The 14736-nt window shown below is 41.9% G+C and overlaps 1 protein-coding gene across 2 annotated transcripts; it reads right to left on the bottom strand.

The window, feature by feature from the left end:
* Window positions 1-663: 663 nt before the first annotated feature.
* LOC110084798 (GLIPR1-like protein 1) lies at window positions 664-11397 on the bottom strand. Of its 2 annotated transcripts, none has more exons than XM_073000363.2 (6): window positions 10936-11397; window positions 9279-9524; window positions 7367-7470; window positions 3467-3555; window positions 1236-1288; window positions 664-1149 (listed from the first exon to the last, which is right to left on the bottom strand). In XM_073000363.2, the coding sequence occupies exons 1-6, from the start codon at window positions 11116-11118 to the stop codon at window positions 1075-1077; spliced, it is 750 nt and encodes a 249-aa protein (XP_072856464.2). In that variant the 5' UTR covers window positions 11119-11397; the 3' UTR covers window positions 664-1074. The 2 variants fall into 2 exon arrangements, with proteins under 2 accessions (XP_072856464.2, XP_020660101.3); XM_020804442.3 differs by having other exon boundaries at window positions 1236-1265; window positions 10936-11388.
* Window positions 11398-14736: the final 3339 nt, after the last annotated feature.

Here is a 14736-nt window from a genome sequence, read left to right as displayed (position 1 = left end):
GTTATAAGAGGCCATGTTGTCACTGAGCCTTGGTTATAACATTGGATACAGAAACACCACTAAGAATGTTTCAACTGGAGATCTTACTTTGCTTCTTATCTGTCCTATTTTTCCTAAGGACTGGACTGAGTCAAGGATGCTAGGAAGTGGTCCAGGATCATGACCAGATGAGGTATATACAGCCCAGTACTATGAAGATACAACCAATGCCATTTTGATTATCACCTTGCTGATCTCCTACTGGAGAATTAGAGTTGCTCAGCTTCTTATAGGCCAGGGTTAGGGAACATTCAACCCATTAGGTTCATCCATCCATCCCACAAGATGTCTGGCAAGCTCCCTGACCCTTCCTTAACTCTCCAAGAGAAGAGAGGGTGGACAAGTGAATGAGCACCACTTTGAGGTTCATTTTTCCAGTTGAGGACCATTCAGTTGTCCTTGTTCTTCCCTGCTCTGTTCAGGAGGAAAAGAGCTGGCCTGGGACATAGCTGGTGCCTGGAAGGAACAGCTATTTGAGGCTCTATCTCAGCGTCTCTGACTGCCATCTTGGCAAGGTTGGAGATCAAGATACAAACAATTCCTCCCCTTCAACAAATATTTAATATTTGATGACACAGGAATTGAACTTTGCATGGATTATTTGAAACCAAATAGACAACTACATTTAATTTAGTGCATAATAATTTATTAGTTAATAGCATGAGAATCATGCCAAACAATTACACATATATTTAAGAAACTTAATTCTTATTTTTATCTTATGTTGACCACACTGGAGATCGACATCTATTTTATTTTCATCATATCTTCAAGATTTAAAAATATTCCACTTTCTTTCATACAGAACAAAAATTTGAGAAAATGTAAAAGACCCAATAAAACAATGAAGTCAACCAAATATATTTTGAAAATGTAATGCCAATGACAACAATAAAACCATTCATGTAAATGTGATTCTTCAGTCATTCTGAGATATTGAAAGGAAAACTTGAGTCTATATTCCAAAACTTAAACTAGGATAACGTAGTTTCAAGTAGTAAACAACTGGAAGCATTATGAACATCAACAAAGGCCTTAAAATTGCAACAGCAATACAGGATGCATCACATCTAATCTCATATTCATAAGGTGGATACCAGTTTGCATAACCTATATAAAAAAAGGGAAAACATTACTGAATGTGAATTTTGCTCTTGAAATAAATTCAAAACACAAAATAGAACTGAAATACATACTGGTATTTGATTTGTCACGTTCTGGATTTCCTGGTAAAAGGGGAAAAGAAAACCTGTAAGAAATTACAGTTGAAGTAGAAAGAACGCTCTCTTGCTTATACAAAGGTTGATTATACTGATTCCCACCCTGTCTTGCTGGTCCTTGACCATAATAAAATTATCCTATCCTATCCCACCCTGTGCTTCATACAAAAAGCTGACTTCATAATTCATAATTTCATTAAGGCAAAAGCAACAGGTATTCTATAGTGCTTTCTCATTCTTTCTATGCGTATCTGAACAATATGCTTATATAGCCTGTTCTCAGAATTTGAACAGTTGTGAAGAGATAAATCTAGTTGCAAACTTGTATAGAAAATGAATGCAAGAATATTATATTAACTGTCTACCCTAGAACTTAAAATGCACCAGGTGTCATATTTTCCCAGCTGCCATTTTTCAGTGCATATCTTCACCAGAAAAAAGCATTAAGTTTTGAGCCAGAGGTGGGAAGTACAATTCTCCCTGTGCATCCTAGAAAAGTCAGCCTTGGACAAGCTGCACAATCCTAAGATGTCCATCCTCCCACCCCCACCCCAGAAGGCAATGGTAAATCATTTCTGAGCACTCTCTATCAAGAAAACTCTGAAAAGGGTCACCATTAGTCAGAATTGACCTGATGACACACAATCATTATCAAGTTTCTAACATACTGGATGGATACCTCAGTGGGTTGGAACACCTAGCTACTGGTATCAACGGTTTGATTTCCCCATGTGCTTCTCAGGACAGAAGTCAGTTTTTGCAGCCTTCAGCAAGCTGTATGGTCCTAGAGCTCTATTAGAAGGAAGGACTAAAAAACCACTCTTGAGCATTTTGTACCTATAAAGCATTGGGTGGCAGGTTCACCATAAGTTGGAATTGACTTGCAAAACAAAATTATAATACAGTGGTGCCCCGCATAGCGACGTTAATCCATTCCAAGATTAACGTCGCTATCCTGATTCTTCGCTATCCGGGCAGGGAAAACCCATAGGAACGCATTAAACTCCGTTTAATGCGTTCCTATTAGGGAAAAACTCACCGGTAAGCGAAGAATCCTGGATCTGGCCGCCATTTTCGCTGCCCAGTAAGCAAGGGCAGGGTGCAAAAATGGTGCGGGTGGCCATTTTCTGCACCCGACGGCCATTTTGGAACCACCAATCAGCTGTTTCCAAAATGGCCGCCGGGTGAAGAAATGATCACAATGCGATGTTTAGCCTATCTAAACATCGCAATGCGATCACATTAGCGACCCCAAAAAACGGGTCGCTATTCGGATTCGTCATTAAACAGTGCGCTCGTTAAGCGAGGCACCACTGTACGTACCGCCTCTGGGACCTTAGCATGACCTTAACCTTCTTGGCCGACTCCCTTGAGCTTATGAACTGCTATACAGTGATGCCTCGTGGGACGAAAAACCCAGAAGATGAATGGTTTTTGCGATCGCTATGGTGCCTCGCAAGACAGCTTCTTCTATGGCCATGCTTCACAAGATGAATGATTTTCGCAAGACCGATGCCTCGCAAGACGAATGAAATTTTTACGTCTTGCGAGGTTCCCATAGGAATGCAATGCAAGACAGTGCTACTCGCGGAACGAATTACATGTGTCTTGCGAGGCACCACTGTACATTTAGACAGCACTCAGAAATTGGCAGGAATGAGGACTCGAGTTGCAGGATTTGCTGTCAACTTGGTTTTAACAGGGATTTGGATTTGGGACTCAGGATTTGGTACCAAAAACTCAGACATGGGACCTGGTACCAAAGACTTGGACTTGGGACTCAGACTCAAAAGACTTGCCAACATCACTGGAAATTGGTAGCAATCTATAGTGTTCCACTGCAATGGTGAACTTGTCCAGAGCATTGCACAAAACCAGTAACATAAGTTGCTGAAGTTTTGACTGTCTCTGCTATCAGATGCCAAAACTCTTCAGTGCATTTACAGATTTTCTAATACTTTGCAAGGTAATTTATATCATAAAGGTTTCTTCTTGAACTTTCCATTTACATATAGAAAGGTGAAGTGTGACTTGCAGTCATTTAGTTACGTGAAAGCACACATGTATATTCAGGAAATCATTACTGCTGCCTTGGTTTCATGCTTTGAACTCATTAGAAGTCCTCACTAGTGTTTCAGGGATATAACCTAGAGACTAACCAAGGGGCAGGACATCCTTTTCATGAATTAGCTTTCTTCTATACTTACTGCAGAGATTATTTTGACAAGTGTCTCCTTGTGGGCACGCACTGCATGAACGTCCTGTTTTATAAGGGCGGACTCCAGCATAGTTGCCCCTAAAGAACAAAAAATTCAGGATATAATAAAGAAATGGTCACAAGCACTGTCTGGCAACATAAAGACACTTCAAGGACAGGGATTTTGTGAAGAACCCCACAATGCTGAATAAATTTATAACATACCATGCTCTAATGCAATGATGGCGAACCTATGGCACATGTGTCACCCGTGGCACGCAGAGACATCTCCCTTGGCATGCAAGCAAAGCACTACCCACCTGCTGCTGCTACCCCACCACCACAGCCAAACCATCGCCAGCCACCTCTTCTTGCTAATTTCCTTGGTTCCAGCACTCCTTCTTTAAGAGATCTCTTTAAGAGATTGGAGATAAGCCTGTTTGATTGGTTACAGCTGGCCCCTGCCCAGAGGTGACTTTGCAAGCAGGAGGGAAAGGCTGCAGGTTAAGGAGTAAAGGAAAGTGTGACTTCATCAAGCATGTTTAATTGTATGTACAGATGGAGGTGTGTGTGTACACTTTTATGTGTATGTTTATAAATGTTACTCTGACTTTGTTTCATCAAAGCAGAGTGTCTCTTTGGAAACGTGTTTTTTTTTCTTGTCAAAGGGTTCTGTGTTAATGCTGTGGAATTAAAAGTTTAGGGGAAAAAATTGTGTGTGACTCAAAACTGAAAAGTGGCTCAAAACCTAGGAAAAATTGTGTGTGACTCAAAACTGTTAGTCTCCACTGCATTTAGCTCTGCAGTTTGCTGAGAACAGCCGAAATCTGAAGTGTGTAGCAATTGCGTTTCTCTATTTCTCATCTCCAAAGCAGGCAAGAGTATCACAGTTTATTCCCAAAATCTGAATCCCAGTCTTTCTGCTCCTGGTCCTACTTTGACTGCAACACCAAACAAAAGGTCTTACAAACAAAAGACTGGGTTTCTTTATTGTGTCAATCCATCTCATGTGCAGTTTTCCTCTTTTCCTACTGCTCTGTACTTTTTCTTGCATTGCTGCCTTTTCCAGTGAGCTTGTCTTCTTATGATGGTAGTACAGTACCCTTTGTTTAGTTATTTTAGCTTGTAGTGAAAGTCCACACTTAATTTGTTTTACTTATCTTTCTGACAAGTCATGCTATCTGTAAAACTCTTTTCCAACACTACATTTCAAATAAGTGAAATGTGTGTATACACTTTATGTAGTGTATAAAATGTGTGTTTAAAGTCTGCACTCATGTATATAGCTGCTTTTCTGAGGGTGGCTTATTTTGGAGGAAACAAGTCCAGAATTTCAATTTACTTAATAAGCTTTATAAATGTTGTTGCTGTTTAGTCATTAAGTCATGTCCGATTCTTCATGACCCCATGGACCAGAGCACGCGAGGCCCTCCTGTCTTCCACTGCCTCCCGGAGTTGGGTCAAATTCATGTTGGTAGCTTCGGTGACACTATCCATCCATCTTGTCCTCTGTTTCACCTGCTCTTCTTGCTTTCACATTTTCTCAACATCAGGGTCTTCTCCAGGGAGTCTTCTCTTCTCATGAGATGGCCAAAGTATTGGAGCCTCAGCTTCAGTATCTGTCCTTCCAGTGAGCACTCAGGTTTGATTTCCTTTAGAATGGATAGGTTTGTTCTCCTTGCAGTCCAGGGGACTCTCAAGTGTCTCCTCCAACACCATAATTCAAAGGCATCAACTCTTGAGCAGTCAGCCTTCTTTATGGTCCAGCTCTCACTTCCATATATTGCTACTGGAAAAACCATAGCTTTGATTATGCGGACCTTTGTTTGCAAGATGATGCCTCTGGTTTTTAAGATGCTCTCTAAGTTTCTCATCGCTTTCCTCCCAAGAATATCGTGGCTGATGTTACCATCTGCAGTGATCATGGAGCCCAAGAAAGTAAAATCTGTCACTGCCTCTATATCTTCCCCTTTCAATTTGCCAGGAGGTGATGGGACCAGTGGCCATGATCTTGGTTTTTTTTAATATTGAGCTTCAGACCATTTTTTGTGCTCTCCTCTTTCACCCTCATTAAGAGGTTCTTTAATTCCTCCTCACTTTCTGCTATGAGTGGTATCATCTGCATATCAGAGGTTGTTGATATTTCTTCTGGCAGTCTTAATTCCGGCTTGGGATTCCTCCAGTCCAGACTTTCTCATGAGGTATCTGCATATAAGTTAAATAAGCATGTAGACAATATACAGCCTTGTCGTACTCCTTTCCCAATTTTGAACCAATCAGTTGTTCCATATCCAGTTCTAACTGTTGCTTCCTGTCCCACATATAGATTTCTCAGGAGATAGATAAGATGGTTGGGCACTCCCATTTCTTTAAGGACTTGACATAGTTTGCTGTGGTCCACACAGTCAAAGGCTTTTGCATAGTCAATGAAGCAGAAGTAGATCTTTTTCTTGAACTCTGTGGCTTTCTCTATAATCCAGTGCATGTTAGCGATTTGGTCTCTAATTTTGTGCCCCTTCGAAATCCAGCTTGTACTTCTGGGAGTTTTCGGTCCACATACTGCTGAAGCCTACCTTGGAGGATTCTGAGCATAACTTTGCTAGTGTGTGAAATGAGTGCAATTGTACAGTAGTTGGAGCATTCTTTGGCACTGCCCTTCTTTGGGATTGGGATGTAGACTCATATTTTCCAGGCCTCTGGCCACTGTTGAGTTTTCCAAACTTGCTGGCATACTGAGTGTAGCACCTTAACAGCATCATCTTTTAAGATTTTAAATAGTTCAACTGGAATGCCATCACCTCCACTGGCCTTGCTGTTGGCCATGCTTTCTAAGGTCCACTTGACTTCACTCTCCAGGATGTCTGGCTCAAGGTCAGCAGCCACACTATCTGGGTTGTCTGGCTACTGCATGTGTTGCTCTCAAACTAACAGCATATGGGCCAAGGTTTGACAAATTATCAGCATGCATACAACATCAAAAAATCACGTTGTGCAAAAGCATGCTAGGTTGAGTAAAAAGGTAAAGGTAAAGGTTCCCCCTGACAATTTTTGTCCAGTTGTGTTTGACTCTAGGGGTCGGTGCTCATCCCCGTTTCCAAGCCATAAAGCCAGCATTTTGTCCGAAGACAATCTTCCGTGGTCACATGGCCAGTGCGACTTAGACATGGAACGCTGTTACCTTCCCACCGAGGTGGTCCCTATTTATCTACTTGCATTTGCATGCTTTCGAACCGCTAGGTTGGCAGGAGCTGGGACAAGCAACGGGAGCTCACTCCGTCACGTGGATTCGATCTTATGACTGCTTGGTCTTCTGACCCTGCAGCACAGGCTTCTGCGGTTTAGCCCGCAGCACCACCACATCCCTTAGGTTGAGTATCCCTTATCAAAAATGCATGCATATAATTATTTTTAAACTTTGTATAAATTACCTGGCTTGTATTACTTTAGTATTTGTTTCCATTTACTACATGGTTATTTTCCAATAAAAAAGTGTTTGTATCATTGAAAGTTTTGTTATGTTTTAAAGACAAAAGGTGATGATTAATTCAGACAACTCTATGAGTTGTTTTTTCTAAACTAAAACATCAGTATTCAGATTTAATTGCAGTGTTGACCCTTCGAAAGAAATAATTTGGTTCTGTGTTGCCGTTTGGGCACTCGGGCTCAAAAAGGTTAGCCATCACTGCTCTAATGCTTTAGTATTTTAAATCAGGACAAACACTGTTAAACACAGCAATGGCTGGATAACATAACATATAGTAGTTCCTTTTTAGATTAATAATAATGAAAATATGTTAAAATTACAAAATGTATACACAAAGAAGTTCAAATAAAATCACTCATGTTAGAATGCTTTTCGTTCCAATAATAGAATGAGAATTCTATATTTGTTTAAGATTTGTTAACTTACGCTGGGGCATAATTGCATACTAGAAGTTCCATATTCTTCGATTTGCCCACTAAACGGCAATAAACAACTGCACAGCCCACCTTGTAAGAATTAGCCCAAACAACCTGGAAAAGAACAGCTTTTATTATATAGCATAATATACAAGCTGTGCTTATTTATTTATATCATTTATATAACTGCCTAGCTCACAACTATAAAATGAACAACAGTTTAAAAATACTGTATAAATTAAATGTATATTAATATTAAATACCAAGATTAAAAACAATGTTAAAATATTTTAAAATATATAAGTTCATGAACAAGCATTCCTGATACACTTACTGTTTAAAAGCCTGCCTGAAGAGGAAGATATTTGCCTGATGACCAAGAGAGAGGGGCCTTTTGGGGGCAGGGAGCCACCACTGCATAGGAGCCACCACAGAGAAGGTCCTCTCTTATGTCCATACCAAACAGGCTTGGGAAGGTGGAGGAACCAAGAGAAGGGCCTCCCCAGATCTTAAAAGTTGAGAAGGCTCATCTGGGGTGATACAATCCTTTAATTACCCTGGACCCAAGCCGCAATGGGTTTATGCTAAACAAGATATTTTCTGAATTTCAGTTTCTCTCGAAGTCCTTCCCACTTTCATACACTGCTTAAAATCCTGCTGCACAGTGTCATGTGGACAATGGAGATGACATCATAATCGGTGGCAAATTGCCATTCATTAAAGGAAAACTGCTGCTGATTAAAAGGTGATTAGAGTGCATGCGACTTGTACACAATGCAGTGAAGTCATCGGCACTCGAAATTGCCAAAAAAAGCCTTTACTCAGCAGCAATTTGCTACTGCTGCCAACATCATTGCTGTTATATACTCAGAGCTGCACAACAGGATTTCAGGTCAGGGATGAAGAATCTGCAGCCCCACCGTTAACCCTTTTAATACTTAATCTTAAATGACATGAGACTGATTTCAAGCTATAGTAAACATTTACCCATGGTAAGGAAATATGACTTTGTAAGAACAAAACGATGATTTAGTTGAAGGTCTTCTTGTACATGATACGATTCAAACTACACAAAAGATGACTACAATCAAACCAACTGTGTTATGGAAACAGACAATTGTCAGCATCAAGGGATGTGAAAACCAAGAGATACACATAATAGCTTTAGAATGCTAGATCTTAGAATAGTTAAGCCTCTTCTATAAAATACCCTTAGATTGCCAAGTATAACGATTTTTAGTTTGGGAATTAAATGGTTGCCCTATGAAATGACCTCTGTTTAGTGGTTCCCCAGGTGTTCATGGACTAAAAGTCCCAGAAATCCTGGTCAGCACAGAAATATTGTAAACAAATATGTAGGAAGGGGAGGGTTGCCACAATTTTGTATAGCATTCTGACATTTCTCAGTTATATCATAGTGCCAGTTACACTAAGTGCTATGTCAAGTTCTTGTTCAGTTATCCTTTCACCTTTGTCTCCTGAGTGTGGTGGCTAGTGGGCATTGGTGCTTTGCTGCTCTTTGCATGGGCAAGCTGAACTTCTCACACAGGACAGGAGTTCAATAGGCCAGACAGGAAGCATCCCAAGGCAATTTGACTTTCATTCTCATGATAAGAATCTTAATAGTGTGCTTATGCCTTAAAAGCATAATGCTAGACTTCTGCTATAGCTCAGTTTTTACAGATGTTACAAGGGCTGTGTAACATCTTTGGAGCTGATTTTTTTAAAAAAATTTCAACTGCCTCTGAACTAATTTCTGCCACTCTATTTTCTGAATAAGCAGCATTTACTATTTGTGAAGGAAAATATTTTCATGAAGTATCACTATCTGGACACCATAACCACTGCTTTATAACTGCACAGTTCTAGCTATTAGGCTTCAGAACTTGTAGGTTACCTGAGCTGAGAAGAGTAAAACTTACCTGAGTATAATGGCCACATACGTCTGTACACTTGTGAGAACTGAAATCGTAGAATTTTACCTCCGAGTGAAATGACCCAATGGCACCAACAGGATTAAATGGTCTTCTGCCGGCACTTCCCATCCACAAATTTTCTCCAAATGGTCTAAATTTATGGTCAGGGTGGATTTTAGTATTCTTGTTATGCTTCCAAATGCATTTCTTTCCATATGCTTTGGCTATTCTAGCTAATGCTATATCAAATGTCTGCAAAGCAAAAGAGAATGTCATTATTCACATCTAATAAATACATTGACGTTACATTCAGTTCTGCTCAAATATAGAATACACCAGCTTATTTGGATGCATTTTTATCAAGCTCTCCAAGTTATGTCTCTGATTTGAGAAAACAAACTGATGGGAAGCATATTCTGCCCTATGTAAGGGAACCAAAGGCTACAGAGAGGTTGCACTTCTTGCTTCCCCCTTCATATTATAGCAAGATAAACACTAGAAAGAATATGTGGTTCCAACCATCTTTTATCCAGCCTTTCACTGGCCAGAGGGATAAAAGCTACCCTCTAACCAAGAGTGCCACCAAGAAAAAAGTTTGGCCTGGTCCCCAAGTGAATATAAATGACTGCAGACATCTCATCCCTTAGTTCTGACATTGTCAAACAGACTTTCCCTCTGCACTTTTTCTTTACACTGCCTTTCTGCTTCTATGCTTAGATTTAGAAGGTTTTTTTAAAAAAAATTATGTGGGGCTCTCAGCTGCTTTGGAAGGTAATTTTTAAGTGGCATTAAAAAAATAAAGTTCAATCACACTGATTTAGATTATGGCCAAGCACATACTCTACAATGTAATGCTGGAAAATATAAAAGGCAATAAAAATGCAGAATGCTTTTATCATGGCAGAGTAATATCAGACTGATGTCACAAAGTTATGGGTCTGAGCCCCTACACCTCTGTACAACACATTGGCAGCAGCAACTATAAACATTTTAAGAATCTGGTATCTGCCCTTATGCCTATTCCTCGGGGGTATGAATTCAAATTAAAATGAAAATTATTTAGGAACAGATTATTCTCTTTGCCTTCAGGGCAGGCCAAATACATTTTGCTTTCTGAGGTGGAAACTAGCAAACTCTTCTTGCCACATCAAGGTATGTATTTTAGCCTGTTTGACTTTGGGATCCTGAAGCAACCCCCCCCCCCCATTGTTCTCTCTCTTAAAGACACTGCAGGAATATCAAACAAAGGAACAATTTGAGCCCAGTTCCTCATAATCAGCTGCTAGTGACCATCACCGTAGTGAATAGTAGGCAGAGATCTGTTTGTGTTTTCCGCGAAGAAACCAGAATAAGTTGTCAAGGGACTTAGCCGTGATACTCTTTTGCAGCAAAACCACAGGTTCTTGTGGCACCTTGCTAAAGCCTATGTGGTTTACTGGTTTGTGGACCGTAGCCTATTTCTTCAAGAGCTCACGAGTGTCGCCTCAGCGGACAGACTTAATCTGTTAGTTTTCAAGGTGCCACAACTCTTCCTTATTTCGGAGCAAACGGGAAACTTTCCCTCTTAAGGCCACAATCGGTGCCGCGACTTTTCCCGCCGTTTTCCCGCCCCCTTCCCTCTCTGCCGTGTTTGCCGCCTTCAGCCCCATTCGAGGGGACGCACCATGTAGCGCATGTTGGCAGCCGAGGGTTTGACTTCGCTGCGGTATTTGTTGTGAGCGTCGACGTACAACTTGATGAAGGTCTTGTTCGTGATATCGGGGTAAGGTCCAAAGTTGTGGCAGTGTGCCTTCCCGAGTAGGACGACCAGCCCCAGCGCGACCCATGGACAGCAGCAACGCCCCATGTTTGCAGCCGTCCTGACAGAGAAAGGCACGAGGCTGCGCGCGCAAGGAAGGTTTCGCCTCCGACCGGGGCGACGCGGATTCTTCCGTATCCTGCGAAGTAGGAACACGGTAGTTAGTATCTGCGATAGCCATTCAACGCCCCCAAGAGTCCTTTGGCGAGGGATCGTGGTGAATTTTCCTACTTAGGTTCCGAGTGCCACCAGTTCAGTTCCCACGCCAGAATATTTCGTCTCCTGGAGTTTTAGGCTGTAATCAACCGCACAGTTGTTAATATCCCTCTATATACATGAGAGTAAGATCCAATGGTCTCCAACGGATCTGACCTCTTACCAGACATTAAACTCCGCTGTTTGTCTGTTTATAATCCCAATGCATACTTCGGGTTTGATTTTGTCTAGGACCCATAGCTATGGGCTATGCCGTGCAGGGACACCCAAGACGGACAGGACATAGTGGAGAGTTCCGACTAAACGCAATCCACCTGGAGTAGGAAATGGCAAGCCACTCCAGTATCTTTGCCAAGAACGCCCCATGATCAGAAACAAAAGGCTAAAAGATATGACGCTGGAAGATGGGCCCCTCAGGTCGGAAGGCGTCCAACATGCTACTGGGGAAGAGCGGAGGACAAGTACAAGTAGCTCCAGAGCTAATGAAGTGGTTGGGCCAAAGCCGAAAGGACGCTCAGCTGTGGACGTGCCTGGAAGTGAAAGGAAAGTCCAATGCTGTAAAGAAAAATACTGCATAGGAACCTGGAATGTAAGATCTATGAACCTTGGGAAGCTGGAGGTGGTCAAACAGGAGATGGCAAGAATAAACATTGACATCCTGGGCATCAGTGAACTAAAATGGACAGGAATGGGCGAATTCAGCTCAGATGATTATCATATCTACTACTGTGGGCAAGAATCCCGTAGAAGGAATGGAGTAGCCCTCATAGTCAACAAAAGACTGGGAAAAGCTGTAATGGGATACAATCTCAAAAATGATAGAATGATGTCAATACGAATCCAAGGCAGACCATTCAACATCACAATAATCCAAGTTTATGCACCAACCAGCATTGCTGAGGAGACTGAAATTGAACAATTCTATGAAGATTTACAACACCTTCTAGAACTGACACCAAAGAAAGATGTTCTTCTCATTCTAGGGGACTGGAATGCTAAAGTAGGGAGCCAAGAGATAAAAGGAACAACAGGGAAGTTTGGCCTTGGAGTTCAGAACGAAGCAGGACAAAGGCTAATAGAGTTTTGTCAAGAGAATAAGCTGGTCATCACAAACACTCTTTTCCAACAACACAAGAGGCGACTCTATACATGGAAATCACCAGATGGGCAATATCGAAATCAGATTGACTATATTCTCTGCAGCCAAAGATGGAGAAGCTCTGTACAGTCAGCAAAAACAAGACCTGGAGCTGACTGCGGCTCTGATCATCAGCTTCTCATAGCAAAATTCAAGCTTAGACTGAAGAGAGTAGGAAAAACCACTGGGCCACTCAGGTATAATCTAAACCAAATCCCTTATGAATACACAGTGGAAGTAAAGAACAGATTTAAGGAACTAGATTTGGTGGACAGAGTGCCTGAAGAACTTTGGATAGAGGCTCGTAACATTGTCCAGGAGGCAGCAACGAAAACCATTCCAAAGAAAAGGAAATGCAAGAAAGCAAAGTGGCTGTCCAACGAGGCCTTAGAAATAGCAGAGAGGAGAAGGGAAGCAAAATGCAAGGGAGATAGGGAAAGTTACAGAAAATTGAATGCAGACTTCCAAAGAATAGCAAGGAGAGACAAGAGGGCCTTCTTAAATGAACAATGCAAAGAAATAGAGGAAGATAACAGAAAAGGAAAGACCAGAGATCTGTTCAGGAAAATTGGAGATATTAGAGGAACATTTTGCGCAAAAATGAACATGATAAAAGACAAAAATGGGAGGGACCTAACAGAAGCAGAAGACGTCAAGAAGAGGTGGCAAGAATACACAGAGGAATTATATCAGAAAGATTTGGATATCCCGGACAACCCAGACAATGTAGTTGCTGACCTTGAGCCAGACATCCTGGAGAGTGAAGTCAAGTGGGCCTTAGAAAGCATGGCTAACAACAAGGCCAGTGGAGGTGATGGCATTCCAATTGAACTATTTAAAATCTTGAAAGATGATGCTGTTAAGGTGCTACATTCAATATGCCAGCAAGTTTGGAAAACTCAACAGTGGCCAGAGGATTGGAAAAGATCAGTCTACATCCCAATCCCAAAGAAAGGCAGTGCCAAAGAATGCTCCAACTACCGCACAATTGCACTCATTTCACACGCTAGCAAGGTTATGCTCAAAATCCTCCAAGGTAGGCTTCAGCAGTATGTGGACCGAGAACTCCCAGAAGTACAAGCTGGATTCCGAAGAGGCAGAGGAACTCGAGACCAAATTGCTAACTTGCGCTGGATTATGGAGAAAGCCAGAGAGTTCCAGAAAAACATCTACTTCTGCTTCATTGACTATGCGAAAGCCTTTGACTGTGTGGACCACAGCAAACTATGGCAAGTTCTTAAAGAAATGGGAGTGCCTGACCACCTTATCTGTCTCCTGAGAAACCTATATGTGGGACAGGAAGCAACAGTCAGAACTGGTCATGGAACAAGTGAGTGGTTCAAAATTGGGAAAGGAGTACGGCAAGGCTGTATACTGTCCCCCAGCTTATTTAACTTGTATGCAGAATACATCATGCGGAAGGCTGGACTGGAAGAAGCCCAAGCCGGAATTAAGATTGCCGGAAGAAATATCAACAACCTCCGATATGCAGATCACACCACTCTGATGGCAGAAAGTGAGGAGGAATTGAAGAACCTTGTAATGAGAGTGAAAGAGGAGAGTGCAAAAAACGGTCTGAAACTCAACATCAAAAAAACTAAGATCATGGCCACTGGTCCCATCGCCTCCTGGGAAATAGAAGGGGAAGATATGGAGGCAGTGTCAAATTTTATTTTCCTGGGCTCCATGATCACTGCAGATGGAGACAGCAGCCCCGAAATTAAAAGACGCCTTCTTCTTGGGAGGAAAGCGATGACAAATCTTGACAGCATCTTGAAAAGCAGAGACATCACCTTGCCAACAAAAGTCCGAATAGTCAAAGCTATGGTTTTTCCTGTCGTGATGTATGGAAGTGAGAGCTGGACCATAAAGAAAGCAGACCACCGAAGAATTGATGCCTTTGAATTGTGGTGCTGGAGGAGGCTCTTGAGAATCCCCTGGACTGCAAGGAGAACAAACCTATCCATTTTGAAGGAAATGAACCCTGAGTGTTCACTGGAAGGACAGATCCTGAAGCTGAGGCTCCAGTACTTTGCCATCTCATGAGAAGAAAAGAGTCCTTGGAAAAACCCTGATGTTAGGAAGGTGTGACGGCAAGAGGAGAAGGGGACGACCGAGGATGAGATGGCTGGACAGTGTCTGCGAAGCAACCAACATGAACCTGACACAACTCCGGGAGGCAGTAGAAGACAGGAGGGCCTGGCGTGCTCTGGTCCATGGGGTCACGAAGAGTCGGACACGACTAAACGACTAAACACACACACACACACAGGACCCATACTCGTTCTTTCTGGCAGTCCAGGATATTCGCA

The sequence above is a fragment of the Pogona vitticeps genome, chromosome 5, assembly GCF_051106095.1.
Source record: "Pogona vitticeps strain Pit_001003342236 chromosome 5, PviZW2.1, whole genome shotgun sequence".
In the NCBI taxonomy this organism is placed as follows: domain Eukaryota; kingdom Metazoa; phylum Chordata; class Lepidosauria; order Squamata; family Agamidae; genus Pogona; species Pogona vitticeps.
Note: the sequence above shows the minus strand (reverse complement) of the source record. Positions and strands in the feature narration are given on the sequence as shown.